The following is a 24,456-nucleotide window of genomic DNA, read 5'->3' as shown; positions in this document are numbered from 1 at the left end:
ATATATATATATATATATATATATATATATATATATATATATCAATATTCCAATAACTTGTATATAGACTATTCTGCACTATTTCTATCATATTTTATTTACTTGCACTATTTTATCCGTTTTATTGTGTTGCACTGTTGGAGGAGCCTGTGACCTAAGCATTTCATTGTCATAACTACACTGTCGCTATGCACAAATGACAATAAAAGCCTTGAATATTGAATCTAAAGGTGCAGCTAGTTTTAAGGACTTTGTATACTCCAGGTGTAACTAAAGTCTGATTAAGAGTGAGTTGATTATATTTCACATCATTAATCCAAATGTGCAAAGTAACAGGTATTACATAAATGTAGAAGAGTAAAACTACACTATTTACCTCTGAATTTTAGTGGAGTAGAAGTGAAAGTATCAAGAAATTGAAATACTCACCGATGAAACACCCCCTCAAAATTGTACTTATCCTCAAAGGTACTCGAGTAAATGTAATTTTACTTCCCACTGGTAGTCTGCCATAAAAATGGTTATAACATAGTATACATAGTATAACATGTCATCAAAATGGAATAAACTAACACCCACATTTACATGAATCCCATATTGCAAGGTTCTTTTTTTGTAGGATTCTTTAAATGTTTTCTTATTGAGTGTGTGTCTTTTGGAGTGTATGTTTAGTTTGTGTTTTTGATGGACTGCAACAAGAAAAACAGTGATCTATGTTGTGTACAGCACAACTTTTAAAGTAAGATCATTTCGGTAAAAATTGTAGAAAGTCTGCTGTCAAAGGTATCTTTAAAATGTATTAAACATTCAGAGATGTCACTTTTCAAAGCCTTCTTGTACTTCATACCTTTTACACATGTCATTACATTACATGGTACTTGTTAGACACTTTTATCCAAAGCGACTTACATACATTCAGTACTGTGGGCAATCCCGGAGCAATTTGGGGTGAAGTGTCTCAGGGACACAACGACATGCTGACTGCAGTGGGGTTTGAGCCGCTCCCTTGATCCAAACACCAACGCACTAGACCACTGCGCCACAGCCTCCCTATTTAACATACAATTGATACAAAAGGATCAAGATGGAAGCTGATTAAAAAAACATAAATGTATTTACCAGTAAAAAATACTCAAGAAAGGCAGGATCATGTATTTCACACAAAATCTCTCATGACAGGAAGCAAAAAGGCAGAATTGAATCACAAAGTTTGGACTTACGTTATGATTTATTAGTCAAACATATTCCCTTTAAAAGTAGCCATCGTAGCGGTTTGTCAGAGTAACATACAGTAGTACATACAGTACACTGGCAATGAACCCCGGAAGCAGGTAGTTAAAGTCAACAACACTGGATTAAATCATTTAAAACACAAAAGCACGATACACAAAACTCGGACAGGTAACAGTTCTGGTGAAAATGTTAATGTTGCCATTAAACATTCAAAAAATAAATAGACTAACCTTCATCTTAAATCCCTTCTCCTCAGTTTAGCAAAATCAACAATAGATTAAGTATTACACCAGTGTCTGACCGTCTTAACTGTGTTATCTTGTGCTCAGCCTGTTATACCAGGTCTTTTACCTCAAACCAGGTCAAACATCATGACCTGAAACCAACTTTTAAAATAGCCTTTATTTTGAACCCTGCTGCCTCAAGATCACAACTTCATTGAAAATTCTTAATATCTCTTTATACTAGGCTTACATACACATACAGACAGTATATGTCTGAGCAATACTATCTCAAGATAAAGAGAAATTAATTATCCCTACAAAAAACAGATAAGAAATAGTGACTTGTTTTTGAGGATAGAGTTGATTTTATAAGTATTACATTGTGATCTTGTGATAACAGGTTTTAAAAAAACAACAACTTGGTAGCAACCACAATCGCATTTAACATCTGTAACAAATCCAAAGGTCATTCTTAAAATGGTCTCCCCTGGCAAAACGTCTTTGCACCACATCACACCTTTGGAAGATGTTCAAATAAATATTTTACCCGCAAAATGATCATTTGTGTACGGTTAACCTGTGTTATCTTGAGTACTTGAAGAAAACTATGTTTTTTTTTCTTTTCATTTAGTTTTGATGCCGTTCAGTTTAGATGATGTTTGGAAAAAAGTCAATTGCAGTTATTTTGACTGATATTAGAATTCTGATAATAGCTTAATTGAAGGGAGTGATAAGCCTTACATTATTATTCTCATTTTGATTTTAAAACATATAAAAAAGATTATGGTGCGACCTGTTCCCAACAAAGACATATTCTTAAGTCTGTAAAATTCAATTATGTAAGAGCATCTCTGTTGCAATATTACAAAAAAATTATGGTATTGCAGTAAACCATATTTAAATGTTGTGACAAGTAGTAACACAGGGTGAGTAATTGATATTCAAATACCAATTTGAGGGTAAAGTATTCTGTTAAAGGTTCCATGTCATGGCCATTTCTACTGATCACAATTCCATTGTTGAGGTCTACTAAAATAGATTTATATTGTGCAATTTTCCAAAATCACATTCTCATACAGCATCTCTGTATAGTATGTGCATTCACTCTCTGTCCTAAACGGCTTGTTGGAGCTCCTGCCACCCCCTCCCTATGAGCCCAGTGGCCGTCTGCGAGACAGAGAGACACAGTGAAACCTAGCCCGAAACACACACACACCCACACGCAGCCTGGCTGAGAGTTTGTGTGTGTGCTCACACACTGACTCACAGCCTTGCCGCGTCCCGCCGCCCTCGGAGGAGAAATCGGCGGAGCTGCAGCTTAACGTAACAGCTCTGCGGACGTAACGTAATGGCTTCAGGGATTGGTCTATTTGGACCAATGGGTTCATTTGGGTATGGGCACGTCACTGTACCCAGGAAGATAACAATGGAAAAAGAGAAAACTCCAACGAGGCGTTCTGGGGCAGCAAAGACAGGTCTTTTCTGTGTTAGAGTTTTAGTCGCTACAGGGTGTACTTTGAGGGTTTGTGAGTCTGCAGACCGTTTACATGCAGAAAAACCTTCATAACACACAAGGGGACGGGTAATAACCGGAAAAGCATGACATGGGACCTTTGAATGAGTCATTTCAAAGAGTTTTTCTCAAGACTGATGTCCTTCAAGAATGGCAAAAAAAGTCAAAGTGCAAATTAGCCTAGTGACGATTTTGTATTAGTTGTACCTAGGCCAGTTTAACATTCAAAAACAAGGGAGAAGCTGACACCCCAAGGCCCACAAAGTGATGGGTAATGGACATGTTTATAAGGTCCTTATCAAGCTTTTCTGCGCATTTTAGTTTCCCATCAGTGCTCCTGACCTAATTTGGGCTCAATCTTCAAGTGAGAACAGCCACATAAACCAAACTGTCAGCATCGGGATAGCATGGTTAATGCCTGATATCCTGCGACAAATCAAGATGTAGTGGGAGCTTAGTGGGAGAGGTTTTAGTGTTTTCTCCAGAATATGTAGGTAATGAGCAGGAGGAGCCCTGCCGACAGGCCTGCGATCACAAACTGGTGGATAGAGAGGACGTTTTCCAGCGTGTGGATCCTCTCCTCCATGGCAGTGGTGTGGAAGTAGTCATAGATGCCAGCTCCGATGCTCCACAGCGCCCACACTGCGTCCAACACCAGCGGCATGTTGAAGCAGACAGGGAGGCTCAGCTGCAGCGATCAGGAGCGCTCTGTCAGAGGCTGCAACAAAAGACAAACCGAGATTTAGACTTGACAACAAGCAATGGTAGTTTTAAACGTCAATGCCAACATTTTGAAATGGAATTACCAATACTAAACCAAACCCACAATGAGGAAAATGCATAAAATCCATTCAAACCTTCTCCAATCAAGCAAATCTAGCTATTACTGTACCTTTTTATTTCTTCATCCCCCAGTGACTTATCACCTTCTAAACCTAAAAAATAAGCTGTATTATCTATTTAATGCCTTTCATGCAAAGTTGCAATACAAGGTGCATACAATACAATTAACATAGCAAATTTAAATAGGCTAGATAAAAGATTAAAATATTTTTATTAAAATGGCTAGGTAAAAATATCCATCCCAAGATTTCATTTAAAAAGGTATTTCTCCTTTAATTTATTTGTAAAAAACGTTATTGTTACCTATATGTCCTTGTTGTTTTTTTTAAAATCATCGTTATAACTAACACGTTGCTTTTGTATTTGTTCCTGAATGTCTGAATGTAGAGGCAAACAACTTACATAGCAGACGACTGGGAGATATTGTTAACGATCACAATGTTCAGTTTTGAAAAGTATTATGCTAAGGAATAAAATACATAAAAAACACATGTCAAATAATTATATTTATGTAAAATCCAACCACCTGTTGTTATTGATTGGAATTACTCATCTAAGCAGCCAACATGCAGTCAAACGATAACATAATACCAGTAGGCCCATAAACTTAACGTCAATATCAAGTGTACACTTTACATAGTGATATATTTGATGTGCCGAATTGAATAATGTTTAACCAATGTGTTAGAAGTCTTGATTTATACTTTCAATAACACATGAGCTCGTCTATCATCACGGGTTTATTAAATTCGACATTTTGTAAATGCGTAAAACGACTTCCTGGAATACTGTTAAATATGTAAAACTAAAATACAGTAACACCAACAATGTAACTGCACACTATTGCAACACATGGACTAGTTGAATATGCATGTGAATGCGATATATTTTACAGGAATCACCCCAGTAACGTTATTGAACTCATCCTCTGCTAGCAAGCTAACCCTTTCGCCAAGATAAGTTACCAAACTAGCACTGATTTTATTTCGTCATGTTACTCACAGCATGAGCTACTTGTAAATGTGGACGTATCGAACAATCGTCGCACAGACACATGGGGCTTTCACATCATCGTAAGACATCTGCTGTCACATGTTACATGTTCCATGGAAATATTGAAATCCTATCCTTAGGTACTTCCGGGTGTGTTCTCGATCAAGTTTCCCCCTTCTCTTATGTGTGGCGAGTAAGGCACGCCAAACTTCACTACGACTTAATTTGCATGTCTTTGCTAACCGTCCAAATGTTCTTAATAAAACATTATGACCCATTTTTTTTCTAGGGCCATCTGCTGGGACATTCGGCTTAATACAAGGAATCTGTCAAGGTGTGTTAATGTTTCAATGGGATCACATGTAATTAGCTCCCGACAAGGTGTACGATGCGAAGCCAACCTTTTACAAACGTTTACTGAATGGAACCTTTTGGTATATTGTGTTTAGCCTGTTTTCTTAACAAATTGGAAATTCCATTTTGAAAGATTAGGATTTGTTCTTGTTTATAAAATGGAGGTTGGTACGCTTCACACTCATCTCCAATATATATAATGTCTGTTTAAATAACCATAATGTTGCCTTTCCACACTGCCAGGCGCGGTGGCCAAGTGGTAAGGCGTCGGTCTCGTAAACCGAAGATCGCGGGTTCGATTCCCGTCCGTGCCTCACTCGTTTCGACACGACTCTACTTCTTTTTAGCATACATCTTTAACTGCAGATACCGAGGCATATAATAGTAGATATTAAATAGATTGATGTCAACTAACTGCAACTTCAATCAATAATGCAAAGGTCACATAATTGTACAAACACATGTATAGGATTCATTGTACAAGTTATTAGTAAATAAGCCCAACAAGTATTTTGGATTGTGACTGAATGCAATTTCTACACACAGATGCTCTCCCTTTGTGAAAGATATCTTCAAAGAACACAAGAAGGCGCTAAAACAACACTTATAGGTCTAAATAAGATTTGTTTACAGGGCACTGGAACGCTCTGCTGATCTGATAACTGCAGATTCAAACATCACACCTGCATGACTAAAATCCTGACTAAAATGACAGTTAAATGAGGCATCCTAATAAAAATGGTCGTTTCCTCACTTACAATGAAGATTTCTAACTTTTGGCAAAATGCAAGTGCACAAGTCATAACAAATGTAAGCCTTTGTTTTGGACATTTTAATGCAGAATGTTACAAATGATACCTTTCATTTACGGAAAAACAATTTGTGTACATCTTTATCACATCAGTGCACAGACTTGCTTTTTCATCAACAAATCTATCATACAGTTAATGTGGGTGTGTAAAGTTACATTGCATTAGTTGATATTATGACATTTAAAAAAGATTCCAGCATGTTGTGTGTGAGCATTTTAGCTAATGCTCACTATTAACAACCTCCGTCCCTCCATTAACTTTAAGCTCAACCGATTTCCAGTCAAAGACATTTCCTCTTGGTACTCTCTTCCCTGAATTCATGTCTTGGATGGTGCTGTCTGAGAGGACAGAGTCCCACATATTAACATCACGGATCGACCCAACAAAACTCTGTTTGGCTTCAAAACTCCCCAGGTAGCCATCCGGATCTTGCCCAATGATAACCTTGCCTCCGGAGCGGATCCTGTGACCCCTCCTGTACATTTTGGTAACGCTTTTCCTCCCATCCATGAAGATGGCAGCCGCTCCTGAACTGGAATCCCAGGTGACACACATGTGGGTCTCAGTGGGCCCAGGCTTAGGGGCCTTGAACATAACACCATCTCCACTCAGGTAGAAGGAGTATCTAAACACACAGATATACAATTAATCAGAGTTCAAAGGGTTTATGTTACTCCAAACTGGGGACTGGTCAGTGTTGAAATAAGTACTCAGATCCTTTTTAAGTAAAAGTACAAATACCATGGTCTTAAAATACTCCATTACAAGTAAACGTCCTGATTTCAAAATGTTACTCAAGTAAACGTAGAAAAGGATTAACATGAACAAAAACAAACAAGTAAAATGACTCATTCTGCACAATGACCTATTAAAGAATTATTTTCAAGTACAATTAGTAGTAATTATCACCTAGATGTACTTCAAGTCTCAAAAGTAAATGTACTCGTTATGCAGAATAGATGTTTTCACAGTATTTTATTATTATACTTATTATATGATCCTGTTTTTATACATGTAAGAGCATTATAGTAGTTTGCCGATGTGGACTAGATTTAGATACTTGAAATACTGTGTAGTACACAGGCCCGGATTGGCCACGGGAGGGCCGGGAGGTTTCCCGATGGCCTGGCCTGTTGAGGTCTTTCCACACCGAGACGATTTTCGGTGTCGATAGATGTCGGGCCGTCGATGAGCGTCGTGTCGCCCTACTCAGATTGGTGTGCTAATGCCATATTCACTTAATAACGCATGAAAAACTTTTACAAATATTTCTATGTAGTCTGTGTTGGTAAATGTCATCTCCGTTGCACATTTCCTGCTGAAATACATGCAAGCCAAGTTACTGTGTGGCACTTTGTTTTTGATAAAACTGTGTAGTTCCACTATATAAACGTTACATTCATAATCAAACGAGACAATCTACAAGAGAATTAGCTATTTTTTGTTATTCTTAATGCTTGTCATTCATACGTTGATAAAATAAAATAAGTAGGCTACCGATACATAGCAGCTAGCTAATACTACAGCGGGCTGCAGGCGAACCAGATGTGTCATATCACATGGAGGGAGTAAATACAGCTTTTTTGTGACTTTCAAAACAAGGACTTCTGGTAATGTTAGTGATAGAAGAAGAGAAGTTACTAGAATCAGTTTGAAAATGAGGGATATTTTGGCATGCAAATGGTGAAATGTAAAACAATAATCTAAAACAATGATCACTGAATATGTTCTTATGTTAGAGTCAATGTAAGCATGTTGTTGTGTGTACCTGCTGTCCAGCTCTTGCCACACATTCAGCTCGTCAACGTTTTGAGTCCGGTATGCAAACAGGATGACCTCGCGCTCCATATTGGGCAGCTCTCTGGCCACTTGCATGCACAGGGTGAACGCCCCGAGGTTCAGGGGCTTCTGGGGGACCATCTCCACATAACTGTTGTCCGACTCATCAGGGAACACCAAGGTCTTTAAAAACACACTCCCTGAGGGACAGTTACTTAAAAAGATGCTTTGGATAACATAAAATAATTTAAAATCAGGTTATCACTTACAAGGAATTTGATTTGGTGTAAAATGGTGCATGGAAAAACACAGTAGGAGAAATTAAAATGGAAAAATAAGAGATAATAATAAAAAAAAAAAAAAAAAAAAATATACAAATTACCACGAAAAAATACTTACAGTATATCTTAAAATAATATAGAATAGCTGTGCAGTTATACAGAATCCAAGTTTTTTGGCAAGTAATTTTTCATAAACTAAGGAAAATAAGTATAGTTAAAAAAAATGTCAAGGAAAAAATAAATATACAAAATATATGACAAATACTAATAATAATAATAATCCTTATATTTATTATATTTATTAAATACTGTAATGTACAGTTTATTTGAAATATAAGGGTAAGAGCTGTAAGGCTATGAATAGGACTCAAAATAAATAATGGTAAATTGGCTGAAATTGAATAAAATAAGTCTTAACTAAGTGAACTTCAAGCCATTTAATATATACTTTTATACATGTACAGATATGAACATAAAGACAGGAGGACAGGGTATATAATTACCTGCCAACCCAGCAGAGCTGGCAACGAGGAACAGGACGACTGAAAGTCTAATTTTGTCTGAGCAAACCTGCAAAAATGTTGACAATTTACTCTTCAACTCATCCATACAACATTCAATCTTAAAACACAGTGTTTTCATGCATACAAAAAGGTTATATAAAGATATAAGGAAGGTGTGTACTTACTGTTTAGCTTTCTCAGGTGCAGCTGCAGAAAATCAATCTGAAATTTGGGGCCTTTATGTAGTGACTCCCTGAACCCTCCGCCTTGTTATGTATTGAATTTGAGCCTGAGATAAAAAAATGTGGGCAAGATTATATTGTATCAGTGAGGACAAACGGGATAGGCAAATAGTCCAGGTATTGCAAAATGGGGCATCACGGGAAAAACATGCAACTGGCTGACCATAAGGACTACAATGAGAAGCTAAACGACTACAAAAAGAAGCAGAAACAAAAACAGATGATAACAAAGAGTCACGAAATTCCCCAAAACAAACACACAAAATGGCCAAAAAACCACTAACACGAAAATAAGATGACAACAAAGAGATGCAAAACCACCAACTAAAGACACAAAAGGACTACAGATAATCAAAACTCTACAACAAAACCTCAATATTGACTAAAGAGCAGCTTCAGTGATAGAAGGAATGAGAAATTAGTCTAAAACATGAAACTCAGGATTCGATGAGGACGTTTTATCAGGTGCTCTTTCAACTGTTATCTAAGGACACTGACCCAGAGTTACCACGCTAAAAAAAAAGCAGATAGCAACACCTACACAAACTGACAACAAATCTTTGCTGAGCCTAAAAATAATCATAAATAAATAAAATAATGAATATAAATGTATTGCAATGCTCAAAACAGCAGCATCCAACAGTCACTGACTGCATGCACGGAGCACACGTAGGGCGGAGATCATCATATCATTCTATCTTGTATCACTTAACAAAACAAATAATAATAAAATAAACGAGACATATCACTAATACCTCATTCACACCAACGCAACTCCGGTTCAAGCTCCGTGCTAGAGCTTTTCAGGTTCAGAACCGGTTCTTCGGTTTAGCTCCGGCTCTTTTCACACCGCCCAGAGTCCGACTGGTGCTGTGTCATTGTTTGCGTCATGACGTAACCGTTTGCATGCCAGCTTCATAAAGCCAAACTGTGCGGAAACCCCTCACAGCTCACACCGACAACAACAACAATGGCCGATTGTATTGAAGCGGTACTCGTTTTGCTCTGTCGAAACGAAATGGAAGAAATGGGACGACTTTACGACCAACTTTACAGTCGTTACATGCTACATTCAAAACTGCTTTACAATCGTAATCATCAACTTTAACGACGATTCCGATTCCCCCTGCCCCCGCCTCGACGTAAGCGTGACATATGCGGTGCTTTTGCTCTAGCCGGACAATATTTTGGTGCTTGAAACGAACCGGATTCCAGAGCTAATAGGCTGCTCCGCTGCGGTGTGAACAGGAAAACCCGGTGCTTTTCAAGCTCCAGCTCCGAACCGGCCCTGAAGCACCGTTGGTGTGAATGAGGTATGACAGACTGGTGCCCACACGCAGCGTGAAGAAGTGGTCTGAAGAGTCTGAGGAGGCCCTGAAGGACTGTTATATCTCACAGGCTCCGCCCTCTACTGGACTCTATGGGTACTACCCCTTGACCTTACTATGCGAGCGTTCACCAGGCGTTCACCTACTGAGATATCTTTAAACGTAGCCGCCCCCTCGGGGCGGGCCTACCTGAGTGCGCGCGCAAGCCCACCCTATAAGGCGGCCTCGCCTCGTAACTGTCATCCTTTTCTCTTCAGCGAGCAGGATAAACAACTCAGAGAAGCGGAAGAAGAGTAAAAGGAAGAATGAAAAAGAATGGACTCAACAATCCTAGAGCACCGACCCTGTCCTACTTGCACCGGCCTAATTGCAGGTTCCGATCCCCACCGCCTTTGTTTCGAGTGCTTGGGGCCTGAACACGCCGGGGGCGGCCTGACCCAGTCTCCTTCCTGTAATGAAGGGAAGTACGGGGATTAATAAGAGTTGTGTCTAGCAGCACGCTCTCTCTCTCTCTCTCTCTCTCTCTCTCTCTCTCTCTCTCTCTCTCTCTCTCTCTCTCTCTCTCTCTCTCTCTCTCTCTCTCTCTCTCTCTCTCTCTCTCTCTCTCTCTCTCTCTCTCTCTCTCTCTCTCTCTCTCTCTCTCTCTCTCTCTCTCTCTCTCTCTCTCTCTCTCTCTCTCTCTCTCTCTCTCTCTCTCTCTCTCTCTCGCAGAATAACTTGAGATGGTAATGTTGTCTGTGCAATAAAGGGGAGACAGTAATTATGGTATTAGGACATGCAAATACAGGGTCAACTAAGTGTTGTATAATATATGTTCTTGAATAATGTTATTTCATAAATAGTTGTTAATGTAATGATTACATGTTCTCCTTATTCAGTTCCACTATCAGATGATGCTGATGACCCTGAGGGAGAGATGCAGGCAGAGCTCAGTGGACAGAACTGGCAGGTACAGAGGAAACTGTTTCAATTGGCTATGTCTATGAAAACACTGAACAAAACCAAAGGAAATGTAATGACAACAGTATAAGCAAGCTATGTTCATGTTCTCTCAATAAGTTACTATATTGATAAGAGTTTAATCCTTATGCTGGTTCTTATTCAGTAGAGGCAGATGCTGAGGAGGTTGACAAGACAAGTCAAGATTCAGAGTCCAGCACAAGGGAAATTGCAACTGGGGAGAAAGACAGCGAAAGAGACCCACAGGAAGTTGACACAGAGGCCTTTGATTATTTTGCTCGCCCTCAGCCAACCACCCACAGCCAACTTCCAAAAAAGCAATTCCCAAAGTATTCCACAGCAAGGATGGGACAAATAGAAAATGTTTAACTTACTGTGAATCATCGCACTCTCTATATTGCTCGCTGTTTCTCATGTTTGCCAAGCCTGCCAGTGACAATACTTTTGTTAAAGGAGGCATGCTGGCATGGAAGCATGTTCACCAAAGTGCATCAGATTGATGCATTTAACTCCAAAATAAAAAACAAATCTGCCCCCGGACCCCCCTATAGGATTTGAGAGGTCCACCCCCAAATAAAACATGTTCAAATGTTTAGGCTCCCAAATACATGCACACTTTTTTTTTTAACAATATTCTATGTCCATATGTTTCTATTTGGTTAGTAGCTTTAGTTCATTTGAGACCGGGTCAGCGTCTTACTTGCAAAGGCGACAGGCCGTCCAACTATCTCACCAGGTGACACTTGTGACAAGACGGCTCCAATACCATCAAAAGAAGCATCAACAGCGAGGATGAAAGGCTCATTGAAGTTCGGGTGAGCCAACGTGACACCATGAGTGAGCTCACTTTTCAGAGTTTGTAATGATTCCTGACACGCAGGTGTCCAGTCATTAGACGTAAGAGCTGCTGGGGCAGAGGACTTTTTCTTGAATTTCTTGCCTTTCTTCGCATGTGATTGAACTTTTCGGCCAGAAATGAGTCTGAACAGAGGTTTGGCCTTTGCAGAGCAATCGGCAACGAAATGCTGATAATAGAAGACCATGCCTAAGGATGACCTGATCTTCTTCCAGGAAGGCGTGACACCATCGCTCTCCATCAACTCTGCTTCCCCCACATCAGCAATGGTCTTCACTTTGTCAGGGTCTGTTCTCACCCCATCTGGATCAACAATATGACCCAGAAACTTAACTGAACTCTTCAAGAGATGACATTTCTTAGGGGCCAGCTTGAGGTTGTGATTTTTCAGACGGGAGAACACCATTTCCAGACGTTCAAGAGCCAGCTGTTCATTAGGGGCAAAAACCATCATGTCGTCAAGGTAACAGAGTAAACTGCTGAAGTTTTTATCTCAGAATATTGACAACATCATCCGCATGAAGGTTGCGGGACTGTTGGACAGGCCTCGAGGCATCCTATTGTACTCATGGAGGCCGAAGGGTGACGAAAAGGCTGTGTACTTTTTGTGCTCCTCATGAAGTGGCACGTTGTAGAACCCAGAAGTCAAGTCCATGGTAGAGAAGAAGACATTTCCTCCCAGTGCAGCAAGAGCATCAGCTTGATGAGGCAATGGGTGTGCGTCTTTTACAGTCTTTGCATTGATCCATCTGAAATCAGTACAAATGCGCAGACGGCCATCCTTCTTCCACACCAAGACCAATGGGGATGTATACTCACTGTGAGAATTCCTGATTATGCCCTTTTCCTCCATCTCATTCAGTGTAGTCCTCAGCTTCTCATATTGGCTCGGTGGAACTCGGCGGTAAGGCAAGCGAAACGGCCTCTCGTCCACAAGGTATATTTTGTGAACAAAGTCTGTAGCCTCCCCACAATCCATCTTGTTTCTGGAAAAGATGGACTCATACTTCTCAAGAAGCTGAAAAAGTCTATCTTTCCACTGCTCAGACACAGCACAACTCTCTAAGTCCAAATCTTGTAGCCCCAGCTTGTTTAGAGCGTCCTTTCTTTGTTCAGGGGTCTTTGTTGTCGAAGAGCACTTTGAGACACTATGGCTATTTACTGAAACCTTTTCAGCTGGGGGCAGCTCTTCAACTGCAACACATGGGAAGACATCTGCAATCTTACAGTTTCTCCTCAGAGTCACTGGCTCACTGCTTGGGTTAATCAGTTTGAGGGGAACCCACCTTTCACCCCACAGAGGTGTGACTACACGGCAAACCAACACATTTCTGGGCCTTGATCTTGAGTTAGTCGGTTCAACAACCACTGTGCTCCCCACTGACAAAGGTGCTGATGCGGGCAATTTTCCCCAGACAAGGTGTTCACACAGTGGTTCAAGAGTAACACTCTGCCTCAACTTCACTGTGCCGATCTTGTCAGGCAGGGGTCCCCCACGCCATTTCTCAGAGTTGGAGAGCAGGGACAAAAATTGGCAACAATCATCATCTGCAATGTCAACTGGTGTAGCCAGAAGTCTCCAATACTCGTCAGACTTTTTCATCAGATGTATGAGAATCTTGATAGCATTACTACCAACAATCATGTCGTCTGTTTGTCCAGGGATGACTAATGTTGGGATGAGCAACTTGAACCCATAGATTGTCACCTCCAAATCATAGACTGTTGTCGGGTAGATATGGTGACCACCAGCACCAACAACAACAATGTCATCAGCAGGACTTCTCTTCAAATCAGGGCATTGCTGCAAGAGGCGTGCAGCTGCAGCTTTGCTCAGAGAACATGACATAGAGCCACTATCAATCATGGCTTTCAGTGGAACTCCACTTGCAGCACTAACATTTGTGTAGAACAAGCTGTCGGATTTCTGAAGTTTCTGCGTCATTTGGAAAATGACAGTCTTTCCAGACGGTGCAAAGGAACAAAGAGATTCATATAAAGACTCCAAGTCATCACTTTCACAGCTGGGAGGGTCACTATCATGATCTACACTATCCTCCCTGAAGTCCGGACCCATTCGTTTTCCGACTGTGGGGGAGCCGCAGGCGGCGCACGACCAGGACAAGTAAGCCTAGAATGGTTTGGTGAGTGGCACTGAAAACAGAGTCTATGGTCACGACAGTGGTTGAAAGTAGAGTGAGCAACGTCATGACAACCAGAGCAAGGCGTGTCATGCAGCCATTCAATCCTGGGACGTCTTGGGCCAGACTGTCTGGCTGGACTCGACTGAACAGGCCTCTGCAGAAGCACCTTCTCCAGCATGCCAATAAGGCGTTCCAGGGTAGCACAGTCTGTGGCATGTGCTTGTGGTGCACCCTGTTCCCCGGTAGATGGCATGTGTGGCATAGGGGTAGTGTGCTGTGTGTTCACCCTTACCTTCTCTTCAGTTACCTTACTCATCCTGGATGTCTTCACTGAGTGATACTTATCTAAGATGTCCTGAACTTCATGAGCAGTCCATTTGTCCATCGTCTTGGACCGAAATGTCATAGAAAGCTCAGGGGAGGGACAGTTCCTTATGAACCTTCGAGTTACTTCTGTCATTTCATTTCATTTCAAACCTTTATTTAGACAGATTGGTCCCTTGAGATCATCGATCTCATTTACAAGGGAGACCTGTGCCAGGACTATCGAGCGTCTTGCCCTGCTCTCTAAGACGTTCAATGGCAAGGTCCACAGCACGGTGCAGCCTGAGCCAGTAGTCAAATGCATCCTCACCTTTCCCAGGCAGTGTGGTGTAAAAGTCTGCTAAAGGGAGCTGTGAGCATGGTGCAGAGTCAAAGTGCTTTCTTAGGAGACCATAGATAGCTTCTGGTTCACGTGTGATGTCTATGTCACTGTTTCTGGTACCAAACCTGACCGCGTCTTTTGCTTTGCCTCTTAGATGGGTAAGGATCTCCTCAGCCTGTTCCTCAGGTCTCAGGTTGTTTTTCCGAATGAAATCCCTCATGAGTTCCTCCCACTCTCTGACCGATGTCAAATCAGAGCTGTCTCCTTTAAAGCATGGGGGATCTTTTAGCTTTCTGTGGGATACAAGCTGCACGTGAGAGGCACCAAGCACGTTTGAAGTCGACATGTCAACATTTACTGGTGAGGTGGCAGTATTGGTCAGAGGGGCACTAAAAGATGGGCTTAGTCTAGTCATAATGTTCTGTACTACTTTCTGACTAACCTGCTGAAGTACATCTCCCATCTGATTAGCAATCTCAGTAGCAAGGGCATCAGGGCTAGGAATAGCAGTGCTTGCATAACGAGGCTCATGTAAAATGCCTACAGAGGGGCTAAAAGAAGGGGCTACATCCCTACTGGCCAAAGTGAACCCTGGCGTACCCTGACTATCCCCCATTACAATACCACGCCCACAAAAAGGGGTCTCAAACATAGGAGAACCCAACATTCCCCTCCCCCTGCCAAAACGAGTTGCCCCCAGATTAAAAGTCATCACGAAAAATAAAAAAAACAAAGATATTCAAAATACAAATGTCAAGCACAGATCAGTAGCAGAAAAAAAAACTAAAACAAACAACACATGAGCTATATACAGGACTGTCTCAGAAAATTAGAATATTGTGATAAAGTTCTTTATTTTCTGTAATGCAATTAAAAAAACAAAAATGTCATACATTCTGGATTCATTACAAATCAACTGAAATATTGCAAGCCTTTTATTATTTTAATATTGCTGATTATGGCATACAGCTTAAGAAAACTCAAAAATCCTATCTCAAAAAATTAGAATAGTTCCTCAGACCAAGTAAAAAAAAAAGATTTATAACAGCAAAACACAATCAAACATTTGAAAATGTCCATTAATGCACTCAGTACTTGGTTGGGAATCCTTTTGCACGGATTACTGCATCAATGCGGCGTGGCATGGAGGCAATCAGCCTGTGGCATTGCTGAGGTGTTATGGATGCCCAGGATGCTTCAATAGCGGCCTTTAGCTCATTAGCATTGTTGGGTCTGGTGTCTTTCAGCTTCTTCTTCACAATACCCCACATATTCTATATGGGGTTCAGGTCAGGGGAATTTGCAGGCCAATCGAGGACAGTAATGCCATGGTCAGTACACCAGTTACTGGTGGTTTTGGCACTGTGGGCAGGTGCCAGATCATGCTGGAAAATGAATTCCTCATCTCCATAGAGCTTTTCAGCAGACGGAAGCATGTAGTGCTCTAAAATCTCTTGGTACACAGCTGCATTTACTCTGGGCTTGATGAAACACAGTGGACCAACACCAGCAGCTGACATGGCTCCCCAAACCATCGCTGACTGTGGGAACTTCACACTGGATTTCAAGCAACTTGGATTTTGCTCCTCTCCAGCCTTTCTCCAGACTCTGGCGCCTTGACTTCCAAATGAAATACAAAACTTGCTTTCGTCTGAAAAGAGGACTTTGGACCACTGTGCAACTGTCCAGTGCTTCTTTTCCTTAGCCCAAGTCAGACGCCTCTTCCGTTGTCTTGAGTTCAGAAGTGGCTTGACCATGGGAATACGGCTATTGTAGCCCATTTCCCGGACACGTCTGTGAACAGTGACTTTTGATACCTGGACTCCAGCTTCAGTCCACTGTCTTTGAAGCTCCCCCAAATTCTGGAAGCGACTCTTCTTCACAATGCTGTTAAGGCTGCGGTCATCTCTCTTGGTTGTGCAGCGTTTCCTGCCACATTTCCCCCTTCCAACAGACTTTTTGTGGATGTGCTTTGAAACTGCACTCTGTGAACAGCTTGCTCTTTGAGAAATTTCTTTTTGTGTCTTACCCTCCTGATGGAGGGTGTCAATGACGGTCCTCTGGACAGCAGTCAGATCAGCAGTCTTCCCCATACTTGTGATTTAGTTTACTGAACCAAGCTGAGTGTTTTTCAAGGCTCAGGAAACCCTTGCAGGTGTTTCGAGTTAATTAGACGATTCAAGTGATTCGTTGAACACCCTACTAGTATACTTTTTCATGATATTCTAATATTTAGAGATAGGATATTTGAGTTTTCTTAAGCTGTATGCCATAATCAGCAATATTAAAATAATAAAAGGCTTGCAATATTTCAGTTGATTTGTAATGAATCCAGAATGTATGACATTTTTGTTTTTTTAATTGCATTACAGAAAATAAAGAACTTTATCACAATATTCTAATTTTCTGAGACAGTCCTGTATATAGAGCCAAAGTAATGTGTCCACCTGACAACACGGAGGAGCAGCAACAGCAGAAACAGTCCCCGAGCCGGGCTGAAGAAATCACTAGAGTTGACGGGTCACGGCACCAATGTGACATTTGGGTCCTGCTTTGCTGTTGTTTTCTTGTACTTCACCAGAGTCAGTTTGAAATATCAATCAGCTTTTATTCTGCAAACCATGGAATGAACACACAGATCCACAGTTTAGCCACAGTATAGTGAGATGTTGCTCCAAAGCTAAGAATCCTCTAACACTGTTACAGTGATCGTATAGTGGTATCATTTGTTTAGAGAAAAAGGATTCTAAATACAAACATAAAGAAACTCAATAACATTTATTACAAACATAAATCAATTTAGTTTGTAATTGTGACAATAAAGATTAATCAAATTACTTAGATGCACAATATTCAATAAAAACATTTAACAGCTCAAAATAAACATACCTGCAAACCATGGAATGAACACACAGATCCACAGTTTAGCCACAGTATAGTGAGATGTTGCTCTACAAAGGAAAGTTTCACATCAGTGACGTAAATGCCACATGTACTCCACGACGTTAGCGGCTAACTAGTTAGCTGAAAAACAGCTCACTCTCAGTTTATGTACAATTCTTTTAAAAAGTGATACACAACGGAATCTAAAGACATTTAGCTAAACATAAAATATAACCAATAAATGCAGATAGATTATACACAGAATAGTACACGTAGATCACAATTATTATTATATTTACAACTGAGTGAACAGAGCAACAACTCACCCAAAGCTAAGAATCCTCTAACACTGACGGATTCCCAAAATACACCACATTCAGCGCAACACTAGCTTCCGGCTGCGGCTTTTCAAAAATAAAATAAAATTACAAAACTATGGCTGTAGTCCCAGTTTAACATGATTTAATAAAACACACATTAATTATTTACACTGTTACATGGGCATCAGAGATTGTGTTGTCTCTGAGAGCCCTCCACATCCCGGGACTGGAGAACGGGGGGGCCGACCTCATGTGAAGAGGCGGGCCCCTGCCAGACGAGTGGGTGCTTCACCCGGAGGTGGTGAAGCAGATCTGGGCCCGGTTCGGGAGAGCGGAGGTGGACCTGTTCGCCAACCGGCGAAACAGCCACTGTACTCTGTGGTTTTCCATGGCTCGGCGGGACAATCCGCCCTTGGGGGTGGACGCCTTTGCACACAAGCCATGGCCAAGAAAGCTGCTCTACGCCTTTCCACAGCTGCGCCTCATTCTCCCCCTCCTGAAGAGGGTGAGAAGAGAACATTCAGTCATCCTAGTGGCCCCAGACCGCCGCGTGGCTCCGTGGTTCGCGGAGGTGACACAGATGATGGTGAACCAGCCCTGACCGCGGTGAATTTAGTTTTAGGTTGGATATTCGACGGACATTCGCGGACCCGCCAGCAGCGTCAGTTTCCCGGACACGCCGGCAGCGTCAGTTTAACGGGGAGATCTTCTCCGCGAAACGAGGCTTTCACTTAGGGACCATCAACAAATGACATTTACAATTACACAAGAAAAATGTTCTTTTTAATAAATCGACAGCTTCTCGATCGTGTGAATGTGAAGCAAATTCACCCTAGTGCATACATTTATTGAACAAACCTCTTTTTATTGCATTTTAATACTTTAAATAGGTTTTATTAATATTTTTGATGGAAACATTTGCTTATTTCTTCAATAACTTCCAGGTCATGTGACCGATTCACTCAAAATCAGTGCTGGGGCAAAGAACTACACTGGCTGCATAGGACACACCTCTTTTTATTGCATTTTAATAGTCTAAATATTTTTATATTAATATTTTTATGGAAAAATTAGCTTATTTCTTCAATACCTTCCAGGTCATGTGAACTAATCACTCAAAATCAATGCTGGGTCAAAGAACTACACTGGCCGCATAGGACACACCTCTTTTTATTGCATTTTAACACTCTAAATATTTTTTATTAATATTTTGATGGAAAAATGAGCTTATTTCTTCAATACCTTCCAGGTCATGTGACCGATGCACTCAAAATCAGTGCTGGGTCAAAGAACTACACTGGCTGCATAGGACACACCTCTTTTTATTGCATTTTAATAATCTAAATATTTTTATATTAGTATTTTGATGGAAAAATGAGCTTATTTCTTCAATACCTTCCAGGTCATGTGACCTAATCACTGAAAATTAATGTTGGGTCAAAGAACTACACTGGCTGCATAGGACACACCTCTTTTTGTTGCATTTTAACACTAAATATTTTATATTAATATTTTAATGGAAAAATTACCTTATTTCTTCAATACCTTCCAGGTCATGTGACCGATTCACTCAAAATCAGTGCTGGGTCAAAGAACTACACTGGCTGCATAGGACACACCTCTTTTTATTGCATTTTAATAGTCTAAATATTTTTATATTAGTATTTTGATGGGAAAATTAGCTTATTTCTTCAATACCTTCCAGGTCATGTGACCTAATCACTGAAAATCAATGTTGGGTCAAAGAACTACACTGGCTGCATAGGACACACCTCTTTTTATTGCATTTTAACACTCTAAATATTTTTATATTAGTATTTTGATGGAAAAATTAGCTTATTTCTTCAATACCTTCCAGGTCATGTGACCTAATCACTCAAAATCAATGTTGGGTCAAAGAACTACACTGGCTGCATAGGACACACCTCTTTTTATTGCATTTTAACACTCTAAATATTTTATATTAATATTTTGATGGAAAAATTAGCTTATTTCTTCAATACCTTCCTGGTCATGTGACCGATCCACTCAAAATCAATGTTGTGTCAAAGAACTACACTGGCTAAATAGGACACACCTCTTTTTATTGCATTTTAATACTTAAAATATTTTTATATTAATATTTTAATGTGAAATTGAGCTTATTTCTTCAATACCTTCCAGGTCATGTGACCTAATCACTCAAAATCAATGCTGGGCCGAAGAACTAAACCGGCTGAATAGGACACACCTCTTTTTATTGCATTTTAATACTTAAATAATTTGTATATTAATACTTTGATGCAAAAATGAGCTTATTTCTTCAATACCTTCCAGGTCATGTGACCGATTCACTCAAAATCAATGTTGGGTCAAAGAACTACACTGGCTGAATAGGACACACCTCTTTTTATTCCATTTTAATACTTAAAATATTTTTATATTAATATTTGAATGCAAAATTGAGCTTATTTCTTCAATACCTTCCAGGTCATGTGACCTAATCACTCAAAATCAATGCTGGGCCAAAGAACTACACTGGTTGAATAGGACACACCTCTTTTTATTGCATTTTAATACTTAAATAATTTGTATATTAATACTTTGATGCAAAAATTAGCTTATTTCTTCAATAACTTCCAGGTCATGTGACCGATTCACTGAAAATCAGTGCTGGGTCAAAGAACTACACTGGCTGCATAGGACACACCTCTTTTTATTGCATTTTAATAGTCTAAATATTTTTATATTAGTATTTTGATGGGAAAATGAGCTTATTTCTTCAATACCTTCCAGGTCATGTGACCTAATCACTGAAAATCAATGTTGGGTCAAAGAACTACACTGGCTGCATAGGACACACCTCTTTTTATTGCATTTTAACACTCTAAATATTTTATATTAATATTTTAATGGAAAAATTACCTTATTTCTTCAATACCTTCCAGGTCATGTGACCTAATCACTCAAAATCAATGTTGGGTCAAAGAACTACACTGGCTGAATAGGACACACCTCTTTTTATTGCATTTTAACACTAAATATTTTATATTAATATTTTAATGGAAAAATTACCTTATTTCTTCAATACCTTCCAGGTCATGTGACCTAATCACTCAAAATCAATGCTGGGCCAAAGAACTACACTGGCTGCATAGGACACACCTCTTTTCATTGCATTTTAATACTTAAATAATTTGTATATTAATACTTTGATGCAAAAATTAGCTTATTTCTTCAATAACTTCCAGGTCATGTGACCGATTCACTCAAAATCAGTGCTGGGTCAAAGAACTACACTGGCTGCATAGGACACAACCTCTTTTTATTGCATTTTAATAGTCTAAATATTTTTATATTAGTATTTTGATGGGAAAATGAGCTTATTTCTTCAATACCTTCCAGGTCATGTGACCTAATCACTGAAAATCAATGTTGTGGTCCAAAGAACTACACTGGCTGCATAGGACACACCTCTTTTTATTGCATTTTAACACTCTAAATATTTTATATTAATATTTTAATGGAAAAATTACCTTATTTCTTCAATACCTTCCAGGTCATGTGACCTAATCACTCAAAATCAATGTTGGGTCAAAGAACTACACTGGCTGCATAGGACACCTACCTCTTTTTATTGCATTTTAACACTCTAAATATTTTATATTAATATTTTGATGAAAAATGAGCTTATTTCTTCAATACCTTCCAGGTCATGTGACCGATTCACTCAAATCAGTGCTGGGTCAAAGAACTACACTGGCTGCATAGGACACACCTCTTTTTATTGCATTTTAATAGTCTAAATATTTTTATATTAGTATTTTGATGGAAAATTAGCTTATTTCTTCAATACCTTCCAGGTCATGTGACCTAATCACTCAAAATCAATATTGGGTCAAAGAACTACACTGGCTGCATCGGGCACACCTCTTTTTATTGCATTGTAATACTTTAAATATTTTTATATTAATATTATTTGATGGAAAAATTAGCTTATTGCTTCAATGGAGGATCCTGTGACCTAAGATGTTCATCGTCATAACCACACTGTAGCTATGTTCGTATGACAATAAAAACCTTGAACCTTGATTCATGAATTAAAGTGCTACTTGTTGTTTTGCCCGCTGACCGGCTGGTCCTGTTGCTCGTCTTTTTTTTGTAACTAGCTGATGCTCAATCTAATCCTGTTCTTCCAAAGTCACTGTCGGACACATTCTGATACACCTTCCTCTTCCTCTACATCATCGTCAAATGGTTCTCTCTCTTCCAAAATCATTTGCAAGGCCCTCTGAGCAGAGCATAATTGGCCATCTGATCAGTTGTGATAAGACACACACACAAACACACACACACACACACACACACACACACACACACACACAACACACACACACACACCACACACACAACACACACAATTTCCACATTCGTGTTAGCCCCGAACCTCCTGTTTGTAATATAAATGTGTAGTACAGTGGGTGGTCATTTTAAATGTGTTTGATATAAGTTCTTCACAGAAAATTAGCAACGCCATTGAGTGTGAGGTTGAACAAATAATGTATCATATCATTTTTGTTGATTTATTTATATAGATTTTTTGATTAGATCATAGATACGTCCATGAGTTAAGACCATGGTTAAGACATGATATGATGATTCACACTCATGTACAGGTGGCGGTATGCACCTTTAAAGTTGTTTTGCAATACGCCAAACATCGAGAGAAGAAGAAGAAGAAGAAGAAGAAGAACACGAAGAATATATTTTGGAAACCAGATCACATGTTTGATCTAAAAATGGTGCGCTTCAAAAAAGGCAAGACAAAGAAAGCTTTAGACCTGTGGCAACAAGCAGGAGGTAGAGATTTCATCACCAGTTCTTTAATTTCTCATGGTTTTAGTGAAGTTAATGTTACAACTGAGCAGTGGTCCTCAGTTACACTTACAGTGTTTAAAGGTAATAAGAAAGAGCATCTTAAGTGGTTGAGGGTCATCTGGGTGAAGACCGACGTGGAGTCCGGACTGAGGTGCTTCAAGCAGGTACTGTTAAAAAATAATTTTGATGAGCCCCAGAGCAGAGTCCGCCTCGGATACCCGGCGGATAACCCGCAAAATAGTTGTGTAACGGGCAGACCCGGCGGCAGACATACGTCTCTGGGCGGGCATTTGATTTGCCAGGGCGGGCCCCACCCCGAAACTTACATTTCCCGGGAAATCTGAATTGTCAACGGGGGTGGGGACTTAAGCAAGCACGCAGGCAAACTTGAGGAGCGTACACAGTGTGGAGTGAGGTTGAGCGATAAAGAGAAGGGGGAGAGAGAGAGAGAGAGATTGAGCGAGGGGCAGATAGCGTGTGCAGCGGTCTGTTTGCGCACAGACCGGAGTTTGTGAGAGAGCCGGCTTGAGAGTCAATTTCTCTGAGTTGCCCATATTCCTTTCATGAACCACTTCCTGATATCCATTGTTGCAGATAAATATAAATGATAATAGACAAACTAACCTAGCAAGAGTATACTGTCAGGCTGCTGTGCCGCATCTCACTCAAACACCCACATGACTCAACCCAGCGAAAAACCAGTCTCGCGCGCAGCCTTTCATTCAGAATTTCATTCAGAATTTCATAGCAAAATAAAAAAATGATATTAAACTAATCTTTCAACATAGTTTAAAACAAAAATAAATATTAGAACAGAGCCCTACAAATAACAACCATAAACATAATAATAAAACAATTACAATGTTGTATTCAGCCCTGATTAAAACCTGCGGGCCCAAATCCTGGATGGGCGGGCCAAATCCTCGATGGGCGGGCCGGCCCCATGGGGCTCGCCCATGACGCCGGGTCTGGTAACGGGCAAAACATACACGTAGGCCCATTTCCAGGGGTGCACATAACTGGTACGCAGGTACGCATGCGCGGAAACAATCTGAATTGCGTACCGTCACTTGTGTCACAAAGCGCATTTGCGTACCGTGGTACTTGTGAAGCTTTTCCAGAAGGCGGTTCGATCACCGGACGACAGAGTCGGTCTCCGTGTGCACAGACGGGGCTAATGTTAACGTCGGTCTGTACAACGGAATTGTGCCAAAAACTACGCCAACCGGCTGCGGAGGGAGACCTCACTGGAGAACTGCGCTAAAACAGCTGATCACAACGTTCACGCTCTGTGGTCACGAAGTACTCCACTAGCCCCCCCAAAAATTCACAACGGTCGGGTCGTGGGTCTTATATCATCAGGTCGGGTCCAGATTTGACTTGAAGATAATTGCGTGTAACGGGGTCGGTTCGCAGTTGCTACTGAGCTGAGAGGGTTCGTGTGGTTGCAGATTTGCAAAACTGGACCCATGCAGGACTCTGCCCCAGAGGCTTTAAGTTGAAGCTTAACCCTTGTGAATCCCTTTTTAAAAACATTACTCTGAAAACACTAACGACAAAAATGTCTGCATCCTAAAAATACTGTAATAAAGATATTTATAGGCTATGTTAATAATGTTGTTCCACTTTCAATTACTTACATTTTTAACCCAATTCAGTGCTGATCATAATTATCAAATGTTCAT

General features: G+C 40.3%; 1 protein-coding gene and 1 long non-coding RNA gene across 4 annotated transcripts; both read right to left on the bottom strand.

Annotated features, from left to right (window-relative positions):
• Window positions 1–777: 777 nt before the first annotated feature.
• On the bottom strand, window positions 778–4,959 carry LOC307017337. The gene is made up of 2 exons (XR_013802130.1): window positions 4,816–4,959; window positions 778–3,688 (listed from the first exon to the last, which is right to left on the bottom strand). It is a non-coding gene; the product is annotated as an uncharacterized lncRNA (long non-coding RNA).
• Window positions 4,960–5,977: 1,018 nt separating this feature from the next.
• Window positions 5,978–17,398, bottom strand: LOC307015527 (C-reactive protein-like). Of its 3 annotated transcripts, XM_079644191.1 has the most exons (6): window positions 17,159–17,395; window positions 10,449–10,554; window positions 8,721–8,824; window positions 8,536–8,602; window positions 7,741–7,951; window positions 5,978–6,597 (listed from the first exon to the last, which is right to left on the bottom strand). In XM_079644191.1, exons 5-6 carry the CDS (start codon window positions 7,890–7,892, stop codon window positions 6,192–6,194), a joined length of 558 nt encoding a protein of 185 aa, XP_079500317.1. In that variant the 5' UTR covers window positions 7,893–7,951; window positions 8,536–8,602; window positions 8,721–8,824; window positions 10,449–10,554; window positions 17,159–17,395; the 3' UTR covers window positions 5,978–6,191. The 3 variants fall into 3 exon arrangements, with proteins under 3 accessions (XP_079500317.1, XP_079500318.1, XP_079500316.1); XM_079644192.1 differs by lacking the exon at window positions 10,449–10,554 and having other exon boundaries at window positions 7,741–7,934; window positions 17,159–17,398; XM_079644190.1 differs by lacking the exon at window positions 10,449–10,554.
• Window positions 17,399–24,456: the final 7,058 nt, after the last annotated feature.

Source organism: Notothenia rossii (genome assembly GCF_949606895.1).
Source record: "Notothenia rossii genome assembly, chromosome: 8".
Lineage (NCBI taxonomy): Eukaryota > Metazoa > Chordata > Actinopteri > Perciformes > Nototheniidae > Notothenia > Notothenia rossii.
This window is presented reverse-complemented; position numbering and strand designations above follow the sequence as displayed.